This window comes from Echinops telfairi, unplaced genomic scaffold (assembly GCF_000313985.2).
Source record: "Echinops telfairi isolate 266 unplaced genomic scaffold, ASM31398v2 ScPeMD7_18;HRSCAF=68, whole genome shotgun sequence".
Taxonomy (NCBI): domain Eukaryota; kingdom Metazoa; phylum Chordata; class Mammalia; order Afrosoricida; family Tenrecidae; genus Echinops; species Echinops telfairi.
In genome coordinates, this window is record NW_022103915.1 from 8,115,668 (window position 1) to 8,140,305 (window position 24,638).

At 60.3% G+C, this 24,638-nt stretch overlaps 1 protein-coding gene across 1 annotated transcript in view; it reads right to left on the reverse strand.

The window, feature by feature from the left end:
* CDC42BPB (CDC42 binding protein kinase beta) overlaps positions 1 to 24,638 on the reverse strand; it is a 90,154-nt gene that overhangs the window by 8,715 nt on the left and 56,801 nt on the right. Inside the window, 21 exon segments of the mRNA XM_004698786.2 lie at positions 83 to 222; positions 448 to 584; positions 1,117 to 1,222; positions 1,894 to 1,971; positions 2,215 to 2,304; positions 3,022 to 3,101; positions 5,147 to 5,241; positions 5,578 to 5,726; positions 7,284 to 7,389; positions 7,707 to 7,831; positions 8,112 to 8,217; positions 8,314 to 8,558; positions 9,857 to 9,967; positions 11,015 to 11,257; positions 12,394 to 12,527; positions 13,083 to 13,202; positions 13,282 to 13,448; positions 15,048 to 15,127; positions 16,683 to 16,931; positions 18,573 to 18,773; positions 20,601 to 20,694. Of these exon segments, the coding sequence (XP_004698843.2) occupies positions 83 to 222; positions 448 to 584; positions 1,117 to 1,222; positions 1,894 to 1,971; positions 2,215 to 2,304; positions 3,022 to 3,101; positions 5,147 to 5,241; positions 5,578 to 5,726; positions 7,284 to 7,389; positions 7,707 to 7,831; positions 8,112 to 8,217; positions 8,314 to 8,558; positions 9,857 to 9,967; positions 11,015 to 11,257; positions 12,394 to 12,527; positions 13,083 to 13,202; positions 13,282 to 13,448; positions 15,048 to 15,127; positions 16,683 to 16,931; positions 18,573 to 18,773; positions 20,601 to 20,694 (2,856 nt within the window).

Here is a 24,638-nt window from a genome sequence, read left to right on the forward strand (position 1 = left end):
CAGACGGGCTGGAGTCCCAGTGTGCAGCAGGTCTCCCTCTAGCCACAGGTGGAGCGTTAGCTGGCCCACACCACCCACAGACCTGAGGTCCAGGACCTGGCTGGCCACCACGCCAGGCTGCGTGGACTTCCCCTCGGGCAGGTCATACAGGAAGAGCTTGCAGTCACAGACCACTGCGAAGGCCCGCTGCCAGCCCTTCTTCACCCCGGTGGGCTTCGGGACCTGCACAGCAGAAGCCACATTTCAGTGGGCAGGGAGTCTCCCCAACTGACCTCCAGTGCATTGAGGTCAGCCCCACCAATACGTGAGGGGCCTCAGAAGCCTGGTTCCAGGGCCGCTTCATGGCCCCAGAGTTGTGATTGTGGGCACTGGGGTCTGGGGGCAATCAGGCCCCAGGGCACCAAGCAGAGTGGCAGAAACGCCACCCCCCCCCCACTACACCCCTACCTTGACGTAGCCTTTATAGGCGGTCCCGATGCCTCTCTGCACGTCTACCCCGAGGGGCCTCTTGGACTGCTCAGCGGGGATGGGGCAGACCTGGGGGGCACTGTCCTTGCAGGCCACGTGGCAGGCGAACGAGCACACTGGCAGGGAAGGAGGGCACGTGATGTGAGCCACCAGCTCCCACGGGCACCGGTCACTGCAGGTGCCTGGGAGGGGGAACCCATCACTGTGGACGCCTGGGGGTGGATGGTCACTGAAGGCGCTTGGGGGGGACCCCAGTAACTATGGGCACCTGGAAGGGGGGACTCCAGTCACTGCATTTGGGGGGGACACCCCAGTCACTGCAGGTATCACAGAGGGGTGACAACCTGCCCAAATCAGTTCCTGGACTGATTGGGGGGTCCCTCTCACGGGGTGTCCTGCTGCCCCTGGGCAGGGACAGGTCCCATGCCTGCTGCAGGTCCTGGCAGGAAGCCAGCGTGCTCAGAGTGAACGACAGGAGATTCTGCTACCATGCGACCCGACCCGCCCCCGCCCCACCAACCTGGGTGAGAGAGGAGGGGGCTCAGACAAGCCAGGCCCTGCATGTGGGGGACAGGATACATCCCACAGGCTGGCTGACCACTCGCCAACCTGAGTAGCACGGTGGGAGGGCGGGGCAGCGGCACTCACCCTCGCAGGCGTAGCCCTGCCGCAGAAGGCCGACCATCAGCGAGGTGCAGTGGCTGCACTGGGTGGGGCTGGGGAAGGACTTGATGCTGAACTGGTGCGCCTTCGGCTGGAAGCAGGGGCAGAGCAGCAAGGTGAGCCCTGCTCAGGGGCCGGGGCCACACAGGCGGGTTCCAGGACACAGACGACCAGGGGGCCCGAGGGCTGGTGGGGAAGCCACCCGGAGTGGGCTAGCAGACACACTGTGATGCAGCCGCACATGGACCCGGGCGGGAGGCCGTGTGGGAAAGCGAGTCGCCCGTGAATGACAGCGCGTGCGCAGAGCTCAGACACAAGCAGCTGCAGAGGCGGCAGCCAGCCCTATCTGAGGCGTGCGAGATGCAAGGGAGCTGGTGGCGAGTGGGGACACAGTTTATTTCACAACCAGGAACCCCCGTGATGTAAATACCACCAGTCTACTGACTCCAACGCTCTAAGTGCAAAGGCCTCAGCTGCCAGTGGTGGGCCCTCGGTCCTCCGGAGCACAAAGAACACACACAGCGACAGAGCCACCTGCTTACCGTCCCTGCCCCTCAGGGCCGTCCCACCCCCACCCTGGGTGCACGCTGAGAGAAAGGGGCAGCGGGCAGCCTGGGCGCTCAAATAGAGAGAGGCTACCATCAGCTGGCACACACTCGCCCGCCTGCAGACCACACACGCTGCGTGCACGCACGTGCAGATGTCAGGGAAAGAACTGGGCAGAGACGTGGGGGGAGTAGACTGGGGCTGGGCGGGGCCTACCTTGGGTCCGCCGAGGGCAAGGGCTGGTGTGGTGGGCAGTGGCGCGGCAGCGGGCCTGGGCAAGCCCCGAGCCAGGTCCTGAGGGACAAGCAGCAGGTGAGTGCCAATGACCCAGGCCCGGGGCCTGCTGGGAAGTCTGCTCTCTGCACCTATTACCGTGAACAGTCCTGCCCCTTGACTGAGTGCACTGGGAACCTTGCTGACAGGCCTAGGGCAACCCTGAAACTAAGGACGGTGTAGCTCTGGCTGCAGGACATGGGCGCGGCCCCTGGGGTGAGGGAGCATCCAGAGGACCCTCCAGCCCCGGGGGGTGGGTCTTACTTCTTGCTGATCTACACCCGAGGGCACAGACATGGACGGTGACACTTCTGGCTTTGGCGTGTGGGCTTCCTGGTCCCCAGTAGAGGCCGTCTGTGGAGAGAGAAAGGAGGAGGGGTGCGGGAGCACACAGGCTTCTGTGTGGTGGCCCAGGGCGGTGCTCTGAGTGGGTGACACCTCATTCACTGCCACAGGTAGGACCCATCCTCACCCTCTCAGCCTTCTGCTACTCTGGCTGTGAAGGGACGTGTCCCCCTGGGTCATCCTCAGAAGTGACTTGACCTACACCTGGCTCCCACGGTCAGCCTCGGTCTGCGGCTGGGTCACCTCCATGGTGGAGGACTCCACTGGGGGCACAGGGCTCACCCCCAGGAGCCAGGACGCACCTGCTCTCCCAGCGAATGTGGCAGCAATGTCCACCTGATGCAAATGCCGCGAGAAAAGGCTCCGATAGCGGCACCCGCCCGCCTTGTCCCTGCAGGCTGCTGATGTCACAGAAGCACGTGTGCCCTATGTGTGTGTGGCTTACACGTGTGCTCCCTAATGCGTGCCCCTACGCATGTGTACCCCTACACGTGTGCCCGTGTGTGTGCTCCAGGTGACGGCCAGCACATATGACGCTGGCCGCTGGCCACGGGAGCACTTCAGACACCTCACTCGGCCTCCTCTCGTCCATAGCTCAGCCCGGGCCGGAGAGGCAGAGCTGCCAGGGACCACGTGTGGTGTGACTCCAGCCCGCAGGGTGGTCACACCACACGACCCGGCTGCAACCTCATAACACCTGTGGCTTTCTTTTCCACGACAACTTACCCTAAGCGTCAAGTCGTGCGCAAGAGGCGCACTGTTGAAGTACTCAAAAATGGAGTCCTGGAAGTCTGGGAGCTTCAGCCCTGAGAGAGACAAAGGCGACGTCAGGGCACCTCGCTCTCAGGAAGAACCCAAGGAAGGGGACTGACCATCAGGCTTTCCCTGGAGCCAGACGGACACGGTGATTGACCACAAAGCTCTCTGCCAGACCCGCAGGAGCACCCCCACCCCAAAGGGGGGACAGGGACCCCAACAGCCGACACAGGAGCCCTGCGTGCAGCTCCACTCAAACTGCCCAGAGGTGCCGGCGGGCAGTGAGGGCATGGGTTAACTGCGGCCTGCCACCCACGAAGCGCTGTGCAGCCACCAAGGAAATGGCATCCCGAGGGATCATTAAGAAGTTCAGGTGAGAAAAGCAGACGCTGAAGGACAAGTACTGTCCAGTGCCGAGTCTGTGGAACCGGCAGAGACGGAGAGCCCGAAGTGTACGAGTGGTGATCGGGAGCTGGAGAGGAAGGGGATGGGGCTGTTAAGGGGTCCCGAGTTTCTGTAACAGGCGATGAAGGAACAAACCAACTGAACACACCGCGGCGAGTGGAGACCGTCTGCCCCGAGCACGGGGAACGGCTCCAGGGCCACAGACAGGGATGGAATTCGCAACAGTGACTTGGCAGCTGGAACCCTGGGTGGAGACGCTGCTGCTAACAGGAGGCTGTGGTCTGCGTCACTGCACTGCACACTTGCAGAAACTGGTGACCTGGTGTGTGTCCTCACAATGAGGAGAGTGGACACGGGTGTGAGTGGAGAGTGGTGACGGCTGGACCCTGTGAGTGTAATTAGTGTCCGGAATGGTCCCTGCAACCATGGCTGAAATGGCGCACGCCAGGTTACACATACATGTTTACTCACGCACCTGAGCATAACCAGGCAAGAAAACCTCAGGAAATGTCTCAAAACCAAACTCCCTGCATTGAGTTGAGTAGAATCTGATTCAGAGACCCCATAGGACAGGGTGAAGCCGTCACTGTGGGTTTCTGACACTGTAACTCTCTCTCTGTGGGAGCAGAAAGTCTCATCTTTCTCCAGTGGAGCAGCTGGTGGTTTCAAACAGCTGGCCTTGCGGTTATTCGCAGCCCCACACATAACCTACTATGCCCCCGGCGCTCCAAAATGCAGGGAAGCCTAAGAAATCCGTCAGGATGCTGTGGTGATGGGGCCTGTGTGGAACGACTTCCGTGTGAAGCCTGCGGGACTCAGATCAAGTCTCTGGTGCAGGACCACTGGGAATGGGGGCAAACACAGCCTCCTGACAAAAGTGACACCTGAGGTCGGAGGCAAGGACTGGCCGCCGTAAGGAGAAGGATCAAGCTGGGTGCACCCCACCCTGCACACTCAGAGGAGTCCCAATGGGCCAACGAGGGAATGACGCCAGGCCCAGCAGCGCCCAAGTGTTGGAGCACACCCAGTGGACCCGCTGCAGGAGGGAGGAGCTGGGTGCTGACTCCAGAGGGCAAGGGCAGAGGGACGGACTCACAAACATCCAGACACTTGCTTGGCAGGGTTCAAACCGACAGACACGCGCTGTAGGCAACATCAAAAGACCCAAAACAACATGCAAAACATCGGAACGTACGTTCCCGAGGGCCTTAATCCTCGATACGTGAAGAACACTTCGGAAAAATCAAGAAAAATGCTAACTGCCTGGTCTTTTTCCAGTGAGTCAAGGACCCAGAGGGAAAATTCGGAGTGAAAAATGCAAGCTGCCTTTCGGTCCATGAAGGCTCGCTCCACACTGCTGCCGACTCTGCTCTGAGCAGAGGGGATGGCGGGAGGGGCTGTGGTGGGATGGATTTGCTTCCTGATTTCCTCTCTGACACCTATCACAGCTTCATAGAGCCAAGAACCAAGTGTCATGGCAACCACGGGTGAAGGGGAGACAGTGTTCTCAAAGGGAGCTGGCGGAGAAGGAGTGGAGCAGGGACGGGGGCAACCAGGGGGAGGGTTGGAGGGGTACTGAAGCAGAAGCAAAAACGACAACCTGATATGTAAACGCCCTCGTTGGCCGTGGGGAGGGGAGAGGGAGAGGGGGGAGGGGGGGAAAGCAGCAGCTCAGGATCTGGGATTTTACCAGGTTCGGCTCTAAGCTTTTCCTCCATCTTTTTCTTCAGACTTTCCATCTCTTCTTGTAACTCTCTGTTTCTGGCTTCGGAACCCTTCAGTTGGCTGAAAAGAAGCACAGCAGGCTCTGGGTGTCTGGGAAGAGGTGCACGTGCGAGGGGGAAGGTGGCACGGGGCTGGCAGCCCGCATAGCTGCATCCCTACGGCATTTTGGCCAGGCCCCTCGTGCCATCTCCAGCCTCTGTTTAAACGTGAGCTCGGCATCACGGGAAAACCCAAGCTGCCGAGTGAAGGCTCACGGTGACGGCTGGGTCGGTGCACATACCCAGGCCTCAGCCAGCTCCCCCGAGGCTGCACCCTGGTCTCGGGGGTCAGAGAGGCCACACTGGTCCCAGGCCCCGCAGCCCGGCTCCCCTCCCTTCCCCCCAGGGCCCAGCACACCTTTCAAAGGAGAGGTTGGCGTCTTTGACCTTCCTCAGCTCCTCCTGCACCAGCTGCTTGGCCCGGATCTCGGCCTCGAGTGCGGACTGCAGCTCCAGGCGGGCAGACATGTCCAGCTTCTGACTGCGGCGGACTTTCCACAGCGGGTCCTGCAGAGGGTGGGGCACGCACGATGGCTCAGCCAACCGAGGCCCTTACCAAGACGCCATGTGATGCCCCCCACACATGGGCGAGGGCCACTGTCCCTGCGGCCTACTGACTCTACAACCCAAGACCCTTCGTGCACCGGCTTCGTTTTCCTGTGTCTCGGAGCATTCTGCCTTCTCGGCGTCCTGGGGGACAAGCCGCAGAACCGCTCGTCAACCTTGCTGAGCAAGGGTGAGAGATGGAAACAACAGGAAGGGGGAGCGCAGTGGGAGGCCCCTGGGGGAAGCCCGCCTTGCCATCATCGCCCAGCGTTCAGGGGGAGTGGCAGTGAGTCTCATACACTTTTGAGGAGGCTGGAGAACCCCTCCTGGGAGATTGCCCGTTCATTCTCTGAACACAGCTGAGAACACAGACTTCTCTGTCTACAACAGCCAAGAGAAGACTGTCGGCAAGCGTGTCACAGTGACCCGGGACCGCTGGGATGGGTTCAGGAGCAACGCTGTCACGCTGAGGACTGAGGTGTGCCTGGCTCAGGTCTTTCCAATCACCTGGTGCACACGAGAGCTGGCCGAGGAGTAGGGAGCAGAGTGCTCCTTACAAGCAGGGACGGCAAGCCAGGAGGGACCAGGCCCTGGAGGAGGACAGGTGCTTGGTTAAGGGCAGGAAAAGAGAAGGCGCTGGACAAAGTGGACAGCACAGTGGGCTCACACCACAGCTGTGAGGACGGCGGTGGGGGCCTCCAACGACAGCAGCACAGGGAAACAGAGGAATGAAAACAAGCAGCGGCTAACTGTTCTGACTGGTGTCCCTCAATTGATGGACGAGAATGGCGTGCACTTCTGGCGCCAAGAACACACTGTGTCCTTCTTCAATGGGACCACGCGTTCGCATGTTTAAGGATGGGAATGCTCAGGGACAAGCTGCGCAGCTAGCCAGGGAGTGTACCAGGTGGCTGTGACTGGGAGCCCTGGTGGTGCCGTGGTCACTCGGCAGACGGCTAACCACAAGGTCGTGGTGAAGACAGACGAGATTTCCTGCTCCGGTAAAGGTTTACAGCCTCAGAAACCGTGGAGTCTGTCAGCTCTCCGAGGCGGCAAGGGTTCCAAATCGCCTCGAAGGCAGTGGTTTGGTGGTCCCGGCCCATCGGGCACAGGGCAGGAGCTGCAGCCACACATACTGTCTAGGCGCCAAGTTAAATCCAGCTACATCTTTAATAACGTGGGGCTCCCTGAGTCTTCAGCCTCGTTCCAGGAAGGAGAGAGCAAGCTGGATGAGAGCAAAGTGCCGGTGGCGAGCGGGACGGGTCTGGTGCCGTGGTCAGCGATGGGCGCTGCCCGCCTGTCGCCCCTGGCAGAACGTTTTGTGTTATTCGTCTTCGATTCTTAGAGCGGCCCCGTGGCGGCCCACCCTGGAGACAGACTCACGTCTCCATCACAGACAGCTCGGAAGGACCCATCGGAACGACGACTGAACCACGAGTACTCCAGACATCCTGGCCACGGCCCCGGGGCTCGCGTCCCTGGCCTCCAGACTCTTCCCGAGACCCAGAGCCAACCTACCAGCGTCCTGGAGCCCAGGCTGGAGCTCCGCAACGCCTCCAGCTCTTCAGTCATCTTCGAAGCGAGAGCTTGAAGGTAGCCCCGGGCGTCCTTCTCGTCGCTGACCCTGGGGGGAGGGAGGGAGGGAAGCTGAGGCGACAATGGTGCCCCTGCCAGGCTCACACCACACCCGAATACCAGCTACGCAGCACATTGCAACCAAGGGCCCCTGAGCAGGACACAGGGGCCAATCAGTTGCAGGGGTCCAGTCTGTTGGCCAGATGGGGCACTGGCCTTCTGCGGCTAGCGCACTGCGATGCCCGCAGGACAAACTGCTGCCCAGACGGTGGGTATCAGGGGAACAATCCTGAGAGCCGTGCTCCCGCCCAGACAGTCAGGTGAGCCGGTGGCTGCTGGGCCCGGCTGGTCAGCCTGGGCACTCACCACTGAATGATCTCAGCGATCTGGGCTTCCCAGTGGGCCACGGACTCCTTCTTGGCCACCAGGTCCTGCAGCTCGTCCTCCAGCTGCCTGTTCTGGGCTGTGAGCTTGTCCACAAAGGCACAGAGCTGAAATGCAACCGTTTCCACACAAGCATTATACTCGGTGGCCCTTGAGTAGGATGCCGGCGCGGTCACAGGGCCAAGTCCCCCTGCAGCTCTGGGATGCTGCCTCAAACCTTCGTGAGGTTCTGATAGGCTCTCCATTATGTTGCATTGCCATTTAAATCTGAATCTAAACTGAGAGCGCTGACGAGGTCAGTAATGGGTAGGGGGTGAGCAGGCACCCCAGCCCGTCACAGCCCTTTCAGGAGTGAGGTACGGGGTGGGGATGCAAGACTGGCGGTACCCTTTCGTTCTCCACGGTGAGCTTCCTGCTTTCCTCACACAGCACGGCTCGCTCTCGATCGTGCTTCTCCTTCATCGTGCCCACGGCCTCCTCCAGCTCGTTGTGCCTGAGGAGGGAGGACAGGGGTGTTGAGGGCCCAGTTGGGTGGGTGCCGGTGTCCCCTAGGGGCGGGCTGCAGTGGCCAGGGCCGTGCTCAGCTCACCGCTCCCGCCTGGCCTTCTCCAGCTTGTCCTTCAGCATCAGGACCTCCTTCTGCAAGGCCAGCTGGTGGCCCTCGGAGTCGTGCACCTCCTTGCGCACGCTCTTCACCTCGAGCACGTGGGAGGCCTCGCGCCTGACCAGCTCCTCCTCATAGAACAGCACCTTCTTTTCCAGCTCCGACGTGATCTTGGAGAGCTCCTGACGGTGCTCCGCAGCGGCCCCGGGCCCCCGGCCCCCTTGCTTCGTCTGGGACACACCACGGTGGTCAGCCACGCGCCCTGCGAGGAGCCGACCCCACACGTGCAGCGCTGCGCTAACCCGCCCACCGCCCAGCTCTCAGAGGGATGGCTCCGGCACCCAGTGACTAGTGGGCCTCTGGTTGGTCTAGGGGGGATGGTGCCCACCCTGCCCAGGGAACACCCAGCGCTGCCTGGGTTGCAGAGTCCTGCCCACATGGCCTGGCTTTAGTCCTCATGGCCGAGCACAGCCACATGCAACACCACGTGGCTGCAGTCTGTGAGGCTGCCTCGGCTCCCATGCCCTCTGCCCTGGGCTCTCCAGCCTCTGCTCCACGTGACAAAGGAGGGACTGATGATGGGTGAATCAGGAAGTAACTGGGACAGCCAACCCTATGACCCGGTTCATGTTGACCTGCACTGGAGTGCGGGCTGGGGACAGACCCCAGGGGGCCACTGGGTTGAGGAGCAGTGGGGCCAGCTCGGGTCAGGGGTGCATTTGACAGAACGAGAGGACCCCCGCCTGGCCCCTGTGCATGTGGAGGGGCTGCAGGGGGAGCTGGCCTGAGGCATGCAGAGAGCAGAGAGCAGGGAGCGGGGCGGTGCTGGCCACAGGTGGATGGGGAGCATCAGACACAGGGAAGCCCTGAGGCCCGGGTAAGGCAATGGGCTTGCAGGTGGGAGGGAAGGGGAGGCCCGTGATCCCCAAGTTCCACGTGAGCACCCTGAGGCTCAGTGAAGGGAGCTGAGGCTGCACCTCCTGCCAGTCCGCAGGCAGGCACAGCCCGCTCCTCTCGCTCAGCCAGTCTCCCTGTCTGCTTCTCCGGAGCCCCAACCTGGCCCGGGGCCAGCCTGATTTTGTTCCGATGGTAAGAGTAGGGGTGAGTGCTAAAGGGTGTTTCAGAAGCAGACCCTGTGCTGGATACAGAAACCCAGCAAAAAAGGAGGCCACGCAGTGGGCCTCACTGCCCCGTTTACAAAAGGAGCCCCAAGTGTAGTGACACTGTGCGGACAATGGTTCAAGCCCTGGGTGTGGTGCCGCAGGAGAGAGGCCTGGCCGTCCTAGGGAGCCTTAGGGGCAGCCCCACCCCACCCTCTAGTCGGAGTCTACTAGATAGGACCCAACAAGGCCACTGCCAACTGGTCTAACAGTGAAACGGGTGCCCCCATGTGCCCAAGCCTTGTCTGGAAGACCCCCTGGGGTGAAAGCGGGCCTGCCAAGCAGGGGACTCGAGACTGCGGCACCCTGAGAGTCGGTGGAAGAAAGCTGTTCCCCCGGTGCCCAAGGAGGGGCGAGCCGAGCGCTACCTTGAGGGTCCCGAGCTCACTTTCCATTTGCTTGCAGAAGCTCTCGCTGTGCTCCCGGAGCTTGCGCTCCTTGGAGGCCTCGGCGACGGCGTCCTCCAGCTGACCTTCCAGCTGTGAGAAGGAGAGGGGCCAACAGTGACAACCAGAAGCCAGTGCCACGGTCCCGCGCTCCCCACAGGACCTGCAGTGGACGCACTGTCCAGCCTTCGGCCAGCCCGTCCCCACAGGGCGCTCGTTCCTGGAAGCACCAGCACAACCAACAACGTCCTAGGGCTACAGACCCAACTCCGAGCTCAGAGACATGGCCGGGACCGGGCCTCCTGGTGAGCACCACAGGGCACGAGCCCGGCCTGGCCTCACACGACAGCTTGCCCGGCGCTCAGAGGGGGCGGAAGCCGGGCTCGTGGAACTTTATTTACGAGCCGGCCGGACAGGAAAGAAACAGGAGACATGTTAAAAAAAAAGCGTTTAGCTGTTTTCACTAAATACGGTTTTTCCAAAATAGCTGTTTTCAAAACAAAACAAAACAAACAAAAACCTACCCAACTATTTTTATCTAAAACACGAGTTTAGTGTTGCAAGTTTTAAATGAATCAGAGTATGATTTAAACGTTGCTCTCATTCTCAATTCTGATGTGGAGTGTACAGAGTGTATATATAGACAGTCTACACCAGCGTTTCCAAAGGAGCTCTGGGCTAAGGACTGAGCTGTTTAACAGGGTCAGCAGTTCAAACCCACCAGGGGCTCAGCGGGAGGAAGATGAGGCCATCTGCTCTTGCGAGGCTCACAGCCTCGGAAACACGATGGTCAAATGAGTGTGGGGACTTGAGTCCTCGGTGTCGGGGAGTCCCGAGACCAGAAGTTCCAGAACCTCTGACCCAAGGCAGGGGCACGGCATCTCGTCCATGCCCATGACCTTCATGGGTGGCAGGTGCTGTGCCATGGTGCAATCCTGCTACATGAGGGCGCTCCGAAAACCAGGTGGGCTTTCTGGAGTTCCCCTGCCTCTGAGAAGGAAGCTCTCTTCCCGAATCCACAGAGGGGAGGTGGGACAAGCACAAGAGGAGTGCCCGGGTGAGGTGGGCGGACGTGATGCAGGCTCGCCTCCCCACGCTCAGCCCTGCTCACTACCCGACCCGCTCCATCAGGACCGCTACCTCTTTCCTGGACTTCTCCGACCTGCGCATCTCCTGCCGCATGGAGTCCATCTTCTGCATGGCCACCTCCACCTCCTCCTCCTTGTCTCGCAGCTGCCGCGACACCTTCTGCTTCTGGGAGCGGAGCTCGGCCATGCGCTCGTTGAGCTCGGAGAACTCCTGCAACGCCAGCTTCCGCTGCTGGTGGGCGTCTCTCAGTTCCTTGGCCTGGGACTTGATCCGCTCAGAAGCTTCTGCTAGTTGCTGAAGAGAAGGAATTATGCACGAGGAGCGTCCACTCTAAGGAGGCTAGGATGGCCTCAAGGCCAGCCAGCCATACAGATGACAGTCAAGTGTCCACTTTTTCAGCAGAGACCATGCCCAGCCCCCAGCGAGCCACAGGCAACCAGGTCAACCTGGCCCAGCAGCTAGGGCCCACCTGGCACACAGAAAGGCCTCTCTGGCCACTGGAAGATGGCCCGATCTCTCCTGGGCCACCAACCCAGTCCTGGGGGCCAGTCCAGGACGTGGACAGTCCCGTAGAACCCCTGAAGAACACGATACACGGAACGCACACAGCTTAAATCCCAGAGTGCTCAATACTTCACTAGGCACACCCTGCCGCCTCCTCATGTGGCACTGGCCACCCCGGCCTCCCTGCTGCCCACTTCCTCCAGCACCTGCTACTCAGGGGCTAGCTGTCTATCTGACTGGGTGACTCCCACCCAGGAACCATCAGTACATTCCGCTGGTGGTAAAAGACAACTTGGATGTGAAACCCTGCCAGTCTGGGGAGGAAGAGCCGGGGGCAGGGGCTGTGCACTGGGCTGCTAACTGTGAGGTGAGCCGCCTGGACAACCTGCGCCCTGAGGGAGAAGGTGGGCTTTCTGCTCCTGACGAGTCAGTCTTGGAAACTCATGGGCAGTCCCAGCCTGTCCTGGAGGGTGGCTGTGGGTGGCATGGGTGTGAGGGCAGGGTATGTTTCAGGGAAGTCACAGGCTGTAGGGCCCATGACTTCAGGGTAGGGACAAGTCAGTAGCAGAGTGTTTGCACAAACAGCCTGACTTGTTCAGTGCAGGTAGCTTTATAAAGTGATAGTGGAGGTTCCCCCAGTTTTAACACCCACCGCTGTTGCCCTTCGAGAGAGAGGGAAGAGAGCCCCCAGGGCAGTCTGGGGAGGGGGGCAGCGAGGGACGCTGTGAAAAAAGGGAAATCCTGGCATTCTCTGATCCCCTCTTTCTTTTAACATGGGGGAGATGTCGCTGTCACCTCTGCAGATGGCTGGAGTGGCAACAGCCCAAGGTGGGGCTCCTACTCCCACTTAGCGCAGGCAGCTGGCGGACGGGGGTCTTTCACACAGCGCCCCGTCCCACCCCTCCCGACTCAAGATGCCCAGCTACCTTGTGGAAGTCCTCCTTCTCTTGCCGCGCCATGCGGCACTGCTTCTCCAGGCCCCTCAGCCGCTGCGCAGAGTCCTCCTGCTCTTGGCGGAGAAGCGCCGAGTCCTCACGCTGCCGCTCCAGTCTCCCAGAATCTGACAGAGGCAACGACTGAGCGTGTTACTCCCCACACGGGGAGCAGGAACTTACAGGCCAGGGCCAACTCCTGTCACTCGGCCCTGACCACCTGCTGAGTGGCACCCTGCCCGCCCACCTGCTGCACTATGGCTGTGTGAGCCGGCCCAGGCCGGCCACTGACCACGAGAGGGGACCAGAGTGCCGAGGCTCAGCTGGGAAGTGGGAAGGCGGTGGAGAGAGCTGCTCCCGTCAGGCACCTTTGGGAACCACAGAGCCCCAGGAGCAAGACTGCCACACAGACACAGCGCCGGGATGGCTGCCCAGTGGGCACCATTTAGAGACAGACACACGACCAGAACCACCCCCTCAGAGCTCCCAGCAGACGGCCTGCAGGGGTCCAGGGCCCCAGGAAGCATGGCAGGCCCAGGTTCTGGCTGACAACCGTCTCGATGGGCTTGAGGACACACGGGCAGTGCGGAGGAAGGGCCCTCAGCGGCACTTTCCTCGTCACACTCCTGCTTCCTGGGGAGGCTTGTGCACCGAGCAGGCCCAGATCCCACCCGCCCGCATACCTGCGATCTTATGCTTCAGCCGGTCGATCTCTTCACGGAGCGCTCTGATCTCCTGGTCGCGGTTGGGGTTCCCCAAGGCTCGGGCTGAGCTGTGGAGGGCCTGCACGGCCTGCGTGGACTCTGGGATGGGACAGACACGGATGTAAGTGCTGGCGGGGTGCCTGCAGGGGTCGGGGTGCCCACAGGGCCTGCCCGCCACCTTGCAGCTTCCGGCTCAGCTCCAGCTTCTCCTGCTCCAACCGCCGGATCCGCCTCTCGTAGGCCTCCGTCTGCAGGCTGCTCTCCAGGCCCCGCTGCACGTCCTCGTCCTTGCTCAGGCTGCCGCACTGCATCGTGCTCTTTAGAGAGCCGCGGTCCGAGAAGGAGCTGCCAGACAGGGCGTCACCAGCTGTCAGCCTCCTGGCTGGGGGCGCAGTGCCCACCAGCAGCGAGCATCCCGGGGTGTTACTCATGGCGACAAGAGGAGACACTGCGATCGACCAGTGGGTGGCAGGGACCCCAGAGGAAAGCCCGTCTGCAACAGCGGGAACCCACTTCTGAACCCTCATCTATGCTCCCTGGGAAACACGAGATCACGTTGTGTGGTTTGTGGCCTAAGGCTGGGCCCCTGTCAGGGGGCAGGAGAAGGCGGTCAAACAGCCAGGGCGGCCTGGGTGGTGTGGACACAACGCCACATCTCTCTGGGCCTCCCCTGCTCTATCTGCAGATTCAGGAAGCTTTACCCAGCTACCCCCACCTGCAACATCACTCTGCTGGCAAAGCGCACTGGCTCCCCAGTGACAGGCTGCTGGGGCCACACACGGGCACCTGGCTCAGCAGCGAACGCAGTTCTGCTGAACTTCTCCTGTGACAGACTCCCACCAGGCAGCCCACTAGGGGGCCGCACACACGTGTATATGTCACACATGCACACGCCTGTCCCCCAGCCAGGTGGCGGTCAGGGGAGGGAGTCTGGGGTGTCTCATGAGCACCCCCAAGCTGATGCATGGGAACAACAAGCCCACACGCCCTGGGCATCCTCTTCAGGCGCTGGCGTGGCGGGTCCTGCCCTCCCTCTGGCATTTCACACCAGAAAGATAATCCAGGCCAGTTTTTCCCATGGAGGCGACCCCACCGGGGGCACTGCAATGGTACAAGGATCGTCTGTAGCCTCCTGCACTGCGAGCTCGAGCTCTAGCGTGGAGGATGGTGGGGAGGCTGAGCGACGTTTTGATTTGTGTCTTCCCTGAAAGGAGGTCGGTCTGTCAATTAAATCGTTTAAGGAGCTTGTGGTCCTATGGTCAGTTTCAGCAGCTCCTGGAAGACGGCAGGACTCCACGGTGGGGCGTTTTGTGACAAGCTCTGGGGGCCCTGCTCCAGTTCACCAGCTAGCCCCTGACGTCCCAGTCCCCTCCTCTCAGGGCCTGTGCCCAGCCCCGTCCCCATCCCACCATGGTCAAGGTGGACAGCCAAGACTCCTCAGGAGGACTATAGCACACCCCACCACTGGGGTCACTGGGTGGAGGCACAGTGGCCGAGCGACCAGACAGGTGTGGTCAGCTGATGCCCATGTGGCAGCAGGCCGACAGTCACACAGTGCTCCTGCAGCCTGGCGCTGGGAATGGCCCGAGTCCTTTTCCAGAGGGCGGGGAACTAGGCGTGCAGGGACTGCAGGGCCTGTGGACACCCGAGGGGAGGGACTCGTACAGGAGCCGAAGGCACACACCTAAGGGCCAGACCTGGGTGGCACGTGCCCAGGGGACAGCTCAGAGGGGAGGAAGGATGAGGGCAGGAGGGAGACACAAAATGAGTAAGAACTCAATGGAAAACCAATTTTCTTAGTGAACTTTCACACCAACCACAGTAAAGAGTCAGCACTGAGGGTGAAGCTCAGGACAAAGCCGCCAGCCGGGAGAGGCGTCTGAGCGACCCGTCCTGCTGCCCCACAGGCGCCTGTGGCAGGGGGATCGGAGGAGCTGGACTCACCTTTCCGTCGTGAAGGTGAAGCCAATGAACGGCAGATGCAATCCCGAAAAGCCGGCGTGTGAGCCAGGAGGTAGTATTTCCTGAACAAGAACACACACAGCGTCAGTGGCACTAGGTTCACACACAGCCAAGGCAAAGGGAAAGGGCGCCATAAGAGAGGTGACTGTCAAGAGCATGTGTGGTGGTAGTGGTGTGTGTGTGTGTGTGTGGGGTGCAGCTTTCTGGGTGCTGGTTCTGTGGTGCCGTCTGCGTGTGAGCTAGTTCAGGCATGTTTTCAGCCTGCACTCCTGGCTGTCACTGCGCACACAGGTGACAGCAATGATGATGAGGCGCAGGTTCATCATCAACCCACTGCCACTCCTTGGACTGGGACTCCGAGGGAGCCTCGACAGGTCTCCAGGCTGACTCCACGGCACAGCAGCCTCCATCCTCCAACCACGGGCCAGCAGGGGCGGTGGCGGGGGTGGGTTTTGAAGTGCTGACCTCGCAGCACTTGGTTAGCAGTTCCTATGCTTACCCGACGGTGCGACCAGGGATCCTATGACCAACCACCCAAGGGCAGTGAGTCGCACACAATTATTAAGCCACAGAGGCCGGGACTGCAGCCACCAGGGTGAGGGCACTTGGATAAGCATGGGGCAGAGGGCCAGGACCAAGCAGGCTCGTCTCCTAGCCAGGATCAGGCAGTCTGGGAGGAGGCCTCAACTACACTCACCATGAATGTGGGTGACCATCTAGCAGGGGTCCTCCCCCAGAGAGCCCACCCCCCAAGCTAACACTGTCTCTCCAAATGTAGGCAGCACCCCTTCCAGAGCCAGAGCACCCCTGGCTTCTTTCCAGGTGGCCTGTGCTGAGGTGCAGCTCTTGTCTGGAAGCCGAGTCACCGAGCCAAGTCTGTGATGCAGGCAGATGCCCTGCTCGGTGCACGACCAGGGACACTGGACACTTTCTCCCGGAGACCCTCTGCTCTACCCAGAGGCTGGGAAGACCACCACCACATTCCCCAAGGGTGCTCGCTTCAAGGGCTTGTAAGCAACAAAGACCCAGGAAGGCACCTCCTTAGTGAGAGGGCCTCCCCAAATAGAAGTTTTTCTTCCACTTGGTTCAACCTGTTTCTCTACCCCTGAATGAAGTCACGTTTGTACTGAAAAGTTACATCTGAGGAGCCCCAAATCACCTTACAACACGTGAGCAAACTTTACAGGACCAGGGGACTCACTAGAGCAGGTAACCACAGGGCAGAGGCTCTAAGGCAGCAGGCACTCGTTCCAAGGGGAAAGGCCGGGCTTTATTTTAAAGCCCAGGAAACCCACAGGGGCTGTTCCGGTCTGCGTCAGACCGACGGGAAGGCAGTGAGTCTGGTTGTTTAAGATACTGACTACAGAGCAACAGACCTGCCCCGGAGCCAGGCACGCCTCTGGAGAGCCCAGAGTCCGGATGGGCAAAGAAAGGAAAAGCCAGACACTGCCACCGAAGGTGGGAGCGGGGCGGAGAGCCCAGCCCCCCTGGCTGTGCAATTGGGGCTCAGTGTCAGCCCAGGGGGCTGTGAATAAAGGACCGCAGAAGCAGTGCAGGCGACGGCCGGCTGGCGGCCACGGGTCAGGCTCCCCGGGCTCATCGGGCCACCACACTCACCGTGTTCCTTAGCACGTCGTCGTCCACGTCGAAGTTGGACGTGTCGGAAGGGCTGCTGACGTCTGGGATGTAGGGGGCTTCGAGGTCCCGGATGCTTTCCCAGTTGAGCCCTTCGAAGAAGGCGTGCTTTTTGAAGTCCTCGATGCCGTTCTGCCCCAGCCGGCGGTCTCGGCTGCAGATGAGCCTCTGAATGAGGTCTTTGGCTTCTTCAGACACGTCTGTGACGTGGGACGGGAACTGGAACCGCTCCTGGGCGGAGCCGGGGGTGGAAAGGGAGGGTCGGGGTCAGGAGAACCTCAGGTGCACGGACATTCAAGACACAGGGCAGAGCAGCACGGTGGAGCCTGCGAGTGCCGACCACCGTCAGTGCCCCTTGGTTTTCTGGTCCAGCCCCCCTGCCCCCCCACCCGTTTCCAACAGGGACAGTGTGCTGTCTTCCCACCTCTCCATCACCCCACCGTCAGAAATGACTCCCCTTCTTGGGCCCCTGCTCTCCCGGGGCTTCCTGTCACAGCCGAGCAACAGGCATGTTTTATTTGACAGCCACTGGACCCACGTGTCTCCACTGTAAGTCAGACATCATCACAAGGGTGAACACGATTCCTAGGCTTGGGGTTTCTTCAGGGCAGACTCGAGGCCACACGGCGCGCCAAGAGAAGCAACGGGGTCCCCACCCCCAGGGCAGAGGCTGGTGAGCGCAGCTTGCAGCAAGTATCAGCTGGTGAGATGCGCTGTTCCCTGAACGTCTAGAAGTGTGTGCTCCGGAAACGCTCACAGAGAAAACACACTGTGTTCATGGTGAGAAGCCTGCCGAGGAATGGAAAGTGACCACATGCCTTTCCCAGAGGACGTGGGAGGGCGTGTCTGTGTGCACAGAGCGGGTGCACATGCCCCCACACAGGAGGGCGCACCTCCGTGTGCTGGCGTGGAAAGACACCAACTGGAGCTCGCTCAACCAGCCCTGGCTGTGATGTGCGGACCCCAGGGGGTCGCTGACCCAGCTGCTGGAGGTTCAAGCCCCCAGAGAAACACCTGGAGATCAACTTCCAGGACGCAGCTGCTGAAAACCCTGCAGTTGTGCTCTGCCTGCCACGTGTGGCAGGGGCTCCTGGTCGGCTCAAATCGCCAGCCGCAAGGAACCTGTGCCCTTTCCCAGGCCTCGCGGGCCTCCGACACTGCTGCACAAAGCGTGTGAGCAGGCTGCACGGGCAGGAGTCCCAGGGAGCTCAGGGTTCAGCTGATACTGGAAGGAGGTGACACTCATTGACTTCTATTTGCACTTAGGATGGACCTGAGTTTACAGTATGCACATGTTCATTTACAAGCAGCAAACCTATTTCCATTTTGGAAAAGTGGATTCAAGACTGACTTGTGTTTTGGTTTGGAGCTAAGTGAGCATCTTCAGCATGTCCGGTGCTGGCCTGTTCCCTCCAGGAGCTGTCTGCAGGCTGGGTCCACCCGACACGTCTCTGGATGTGTGTGTGTGTTGGGTGGGGGTGGGGGAAGACAGTGCACTCAGGACAAGAGGATGCAGGAGACACACTGTCAATGACAGAGGACATGGCCTGGGACAGCGGCAGACCGGACACGGAGCACACGGAGCAACAGAGGAAAGAGCGTAGAGGGAAAAGAGGTGAGGCGGGCACAGTGGGCTTGCCAGGGAGGAAGTAGGCCCAAGGACGGGACCTGCTCTGCTGGGCTGCATGACAGTGTGTGGCTGGCACCCGAAGATCCCAGACCCACCTACCACCAGCCCCTGAAGCCCAGCTGCCACCCAAGCCACCTTCTGCTCCAGGGTCCAGGGCTTAGGACCCGGCTTCTCCCACACCAGATGCAGCTTCCTCTCGACCCTGTCCCCCGTCGCACCCCAGCTCTCCAACCTCCCCGTACCTCGTGGTTCATTATTTTCCCGTAGGTTTCCACCAGAGACTCGGCGTAGAAGGGCGTCTCTCCGTAGAGCATCTCGTACATGCAGACGCCCAGGGACCACCAGTCGCACTCGGGGCCGTACTTGCCCATGCCATCCTCCATTGCCTGCAAGATCTCCGGGGAGATGTAGTCGGGAGTGCCCACGGCCACCGAGGACTGGACCTGGGGAGGAGGCTGGGCTTAGGGAGACCCTCGTGCCCCTTGAACTCCGAACTCGAAAGGCGAGCCAGAAAACAAAACTGCCGAACAAAAGCAGCCATGGCCACAGCATGACGACCTTCACCACCCCACCGCCCCAGGACCCCGGGTTCCTGCCCAGGTGCCACCACATTCCCAGGCAAGGCCACTCAAATGGGCACAGGCAAGGTGGGGACTGGGTGTGGCCAGGGAGCCCTCCCCAGATTGCAGTTTGTGGGGGCTGGGCTGAGACATAGGACCTGGGTGCTGCTCACCCACAGTCAGCCCAGGTGCAACACTGGGAGCAGTGCAGGCATAGGAGCCCAGGGCAGGTCTGCCAGGGTCTAGTCTGAGGGGCTGATCTGGGGGAGGTGCATGCGGACCCCCCAGGGCAGGTGCTGCTGGGCGGGCACCCTGGCTACAGAGCAACCTTGTTCCCAGCAGCAAGGGTCTCAAGGCTCCATGGGAAAGTCAGAGTGGGGTCATGCCCATAGAGGCTGGGGTCCGTGGAGCAGGAGTGCATCGATACATGGTGGCAGAAGCCCCAGGGCCAGTGGGTATCCTGTGTGCCCAGCTCTGCCTCCAGCCCAGGAAATGGGCTCCCACGTGCAGAAACCCACCTACAGACAGTCCCAGGGCATGCGGACAGTAGGTCAGCAAGACCCCGAGGCGTCTGACTCTAAAGACTGAGGGCCTGGCAGGACCCAGATACACGGTCACAACAGGCTGCCCAACCACCATGGCCAAACTGTGGGCAGAGGTGTCCGGGGCCAGAGCAGCAGCCAGGGCTACGGACGTTGCACTGCCTCTGTGGGGGGGTCAGCAGGGCCTCTGTCGGCCCAGGCCAGCACCTTGTCCACGCAGCCTGGCTGGCCTGTGGGAGTCCCAAGGATCAGGGAATAACCAGTGGGTAGCAATGACGAGGTCACTTGTCATGGGATGGTGGTGACACAAGTGAGGAAGGTTTCACAAGCAGGCGAGTGGGGGCCTGGGGGAAGCCGTCAGAGACCTGTCCTTCAGTCAGTCTGTGGCCAAGGATGGCTTTGTGGGGAGAGAATGGCCTCAATCTCCTGTTACCACTGTCTAAACTCCTGCTGCTGCAAGCCTGCTGGTGAGACGGGGGAGCTGCTCTCCCCTGGGGCTGCACCTCCAGGCTGCCTGGGTGGCAGCGGCGGGCGGGCAGGCTTCCTCAACACTCAAGACTGCCCGAGACGGCGGCCACGAGGAAAGGAAGCACTCCCATGGACCTGTCACTGGCCAGACTCTGAGCAGTCAGGGCGGTTGCACCTTGGGCCCCTGGGCTCCAGTGCTGGCCTCCCAGAGGGGACACAGATGGGGCCGTCCTCGGACTTTACTGTGGGCGGGTCAGCGGCCCTCGTCATGCTCCGGGTGTACAGGCCAACACCCAGAGGGAGACGACACGGACAGGGAGTCACCGCTTCTCATCTGTCACTGCCCACCTGCTGGTGGGGGCTGGCGGGGGCTTGGAGGAAGCTGCCTCACTCACAGGGGTCGGGTGCTCTATGCTGCCCGGGGCGAGGAAGCCTGGGCTCTGGCCGTGTTAGAAGGCACGTGTGTCACTACTGTGAACGTAAGAGGCACTGGAGGAATTTTAAAAGCGTCAGAAACTAATCCCCCTAACAAAAGATGCCAGCTGTCTGGTCAACAGATTCATCATTTTCATTCACGTTAGCAATAAACACGGTTAACTGTACTTCAAACGAAATGTTTAAGGCCATTGTTATTGCAAGCAAAGCCCCAAACCAAGTGGGAAGCAAACAAAACGAAAAAACTTCCAACAAAAATACATACAGTTCCATCATCATTCATCTTCAAACATGATCCAAAGTCGGCCAGGCGAATGTGACCATTCACGTCCAAAAGGACATTGTCAGGTTTAATGTCTCTGTTAGTAAAATAAATACACAAATTAACCATTTCCGTGCAACACATTAGGGAAGTCAAAGCCCGCAGTTAGTGGTGGAGCAGCCGAGGCAGGGCGACTCCCACTGTGTTAATAGCTAGGACAGCCCAGAAGAGAGCTTGAACTTCACACAGTGACCTGGTCTGCTCTGGCAGGGACCCCACCTCCACCTCCCGCTGCGTGTCAGGAACTCGCGGGTCCCCAGCTACCCCAAGTCACCTAGTTCCCCCCCCCAACTCCCCGCCTGGCCCGTCACTGAGCACCATCTCTGTGCCAGGCATGCTCTTGGCCTGCGTCTTACAACACTGCCCACCATGGTGCCCAGAGCCTGCAAACTAGCCAAGGTGTCAGTCAGTCCTCGTTATGGATAGTCCCGTTAACGGAGGCGGGGCTGCCTGTGGGGCACCTTCCAGGGAGCGCTCTGAAGAGCGAGACGAGGGGCTGAGCGGCGACTGTACTATGAGGGAGGGGCGCATGAGCAGATGAAGGAAAGGAGCCAGGGGAAGGCGGGCGGGGCAACGTCACCACAGTCTGACACATTACCGGCATCCAACAAACGGCAAATGAGAAGCCAAGGAACCTGCCCCAAGTTTGAGACAGACAGACAGACAGACACACACACATTAAAACCATTGCTGACTGTATTATCACCAGTAAAATTCCTCTTTTCACCGAACTGTCTGCTCCATAGAGCTAATGAATCTCAATCTAAGTTCATTTCAAAGGAACAAACTTCCGTACAGAGTGAGCACACGGTTCCCTTCTACCATAACCGCTGCCAGTTTTGGAGAAAGGAAGGCTCTTCCGGATTTCCTCAGAAAAGAGGCTATCTGGAAGACTGAAGAGGCACCCTGGGTGCCCTGACAAACAGCAGGCACCCACAGGGTTTCCTAGGGACAGCTGCACTGCCCTCAAGGCACCGTGGCCGTGGCAGCGAGCTGAAAATCCAGCAGTTTGGACACAACGACACTCCTTCCCCGAGAGAAGGGGAGTGACCTGCTTCCGTCAAGGTGGCAGCCCTGGTTCAACACCCTAGGGGGCAGCTCTGCTGTCCTATATGGTCACGCTGAGTCGGCACTGACTCCACCGTGTGGGCTCGATGTAACGATGCTGACTCACACAGCTCACAGCTGAAGCGAAGCATTCCATGGTTTCAGGACAGTCACAGACCAGAGCCAATTCCAGAACATCTTCATCACCTCCCAGAGAAGCCTATGTCCTTCAGCTACCACCTCCCAACCCCTGCCCTGGCAAGCTGGAGGCAATCACTCACTGGTCCACTGGCGGCCACCACGGATCTGCCTGCTCTGCACATGTCATCAGAGGGCCTGGTGTCACGGGAGGTAAGGAGTTGAAACCCAGCTGGGAAGCAGTACAGATCAGTTCTGCTGTCTTGTGGAATCGGAGCGGACTCAGCAATTGGGGGTGGGGGTGGCGGGCAGGGGGGGCCCGCGGCTGGGGAGAAGGGAGCACACGCCACGGGACTCCCATCTGGCGCTTCCACCGCACAGGGCAGCACATTCCCAACGCGCCTCTAATGAGGCCCTCAAACCCACAGACTTTGGGGATCTAACAGTCTCTGACCACGTAGTCTGCATGCCTTTCTTCACAGAAGAGAGGACAGGCAGGAACAAAGAAGGACAAACCTCTCCCAGGATGCAAACCCAGAATGACTGTCTCCCCGCCCCTGCCCCCACTGCAATACCGCTGTGTCACACACATGTACGTCATGAAGGGCATGACCCCCTTGAAGTAACACTAACAGAATATATTTATTTGGAGGTTCAGTGAGGTTCCAAGACAGACAGGATTTAAACACAGGGGTTATTGCACCGGTCTGAACACAATGGAGCATCCCCACACCATGTCTTTTCACCGGACTCCTTTGGGAACAGGAGTCGGGCAATGCAGAGGACCGCCATTGGCAGGGTTGGTTTTGTACTGAGATGGAGGGCAGGGCAAGGAGCAAGCGTTCAAGATGGAAGAGCACCTGGCTGTCGATAACCTCTCAGACAGGGATCTTCCTGGGGTCACTCGAATATCTGCTAACCTGGGAGCACAGACCAGGGTGGGTCTCCAGGAAGGCTCTCCTCCCCTTATCGGCCTTCCTGCTATGTTCTCTTCCCCGACATCTGCATGCCCGTGAAGGGCATCTGGGGCGTCCTGAGCAGTTTGGTAACAATGGCAAGATGCAGCAGGGACCTGGCTGCTTCTGGTAAGGGGACCACAGAGGCCTGTCCTCAAGAGAGAGCGAGTCACTGCCAGGCCCTCCTGGCCCAGCCCCTCTCGGCCAGCAGTGGCCCTGCTTCATTCAGGAGAGGGACCGACAGGCTGCAGGCTGCACCTGTGCCACATGCACCTGTGGTCCCCAGCTCAGGGGGGGTGGGGCACAACAGCGACCCCGACATCAGAAGGAGGCGCCCAGGCAGGACGCAACCACCCATGCCACAGGGGACACCGCTCATGGCTTCCACCTGCTCCCCGGGATGAGCCTCATCCTGCTGGAAGCTTCAGGGCTGAGGGAGGTCTGGTGTGGGGTCAGGTTCAGCCTCAAGGGCACAGTGCTGCCCAGCCACCTCCCCCTCCTGTCTGTACGGATGAGTCTCCAAGTCCGGCTCTGTTCTCTGAAGAGTGCTTCTCTGAAAGGTGCACCTGCTCTCTAAACAGGGAAGGTGCCTTTCTCAGCAGCTGTTCCGAGGTATCTGGGGGTCCTGCCTGACCTGGGGAAGGAACACGGGTCACGGGGGCATCACAGATGGAGGCTCTGAGGGTTCCTGCCAGGCTGACCCTTGAAGCCTGCAGTCAGCGCCTGGGCTGCCAGGGCCTGGGCTCTACCCTGTGGCTGCTGAAGCACCAGCAAGGCCATCCTGACCACAGTGACCAAGAGGCTCCCTCTCACTCTCAAGGTGCCCACCTAAGACAGGTGGGGGTGGGGGCTGGCTGCGTGCAAAATCTCACTCTGGAACCTTCCAGGAGAAACAGAACCGGCTTTAGACTGGGACGTTCAGCACTTGAGTTGAGTCATACCTGTCTGGGGGAGAAGAGGTTTTGAATGACAGTTTAATGTCTCCTCATGTGCCTCAAAGTCCAATGACAGCAGAAAACCCCTGCAAAGTCAAATTAAAGAAACGAGAAGAAAAACTTTCTAATTAGGGAAAAGATAGGAGAAGAAGCAGCCACATGGAAAATGTGGTCCAGTTAATTTCCCGGGAGACAATGACAGACAAGGCTTCTCCCCTGGGGACTGAGACAGCAGGCAGCCACGAAGACGGGGTCTGGGCCTCCTGTAGAGAACCCCCGGTGCTGGGAAAACCGCCACTGGACTAGGAGAAAAGCCGGCAGTGAAGGAGGCACTGCGTGTTGGTGGGCATGGAGCGGGGGCGGGCGGGGCGGTGTCCGCCTCTCTGGCCCAGGCTTCCTCACCTGCAGTAGGAGCACATTCAAGAAGACAGCGCCGTCCAAGGCGAGGAAGAGAAGTGTCCCCAGCAAAGCGTGACTGGACAGAGGCAGTGTCAAGGTGCCCGGGGCGTGCCGGACGGAGGGCTTTCCTGTTACCTCCCAGTGGCAACCACGCCAAGCCCAGCACCCGCCCGGCTGGCCCAGGGAGGGCTGCTTCCCGAGGGGCTGGGGAAGAGGCTTCCAGCCTGAGACCAACGGGGAGATCCTGGGGAAGCTAAGGGAAGGGGACCGGGCCATCCTTGGGCTCCTCCAACATGGGGTGGCCGAGGGTGGGAGGGGTGCTCCCCAGAGTGGGGCTTCATCCACATCGCCAGGCTAGAGCACCTTCCCCACAGCCCAGGGCTGCGGGGGGCGGCCTCTGATGGAAATGGTGAAGGATGAGGCATGCTGGACCAGACCCATGCGGCAGTGACCCCCAAAGGAGCCAGCCACCCGAGGCGCTTGAGAGGCAGGACACGACACACCGC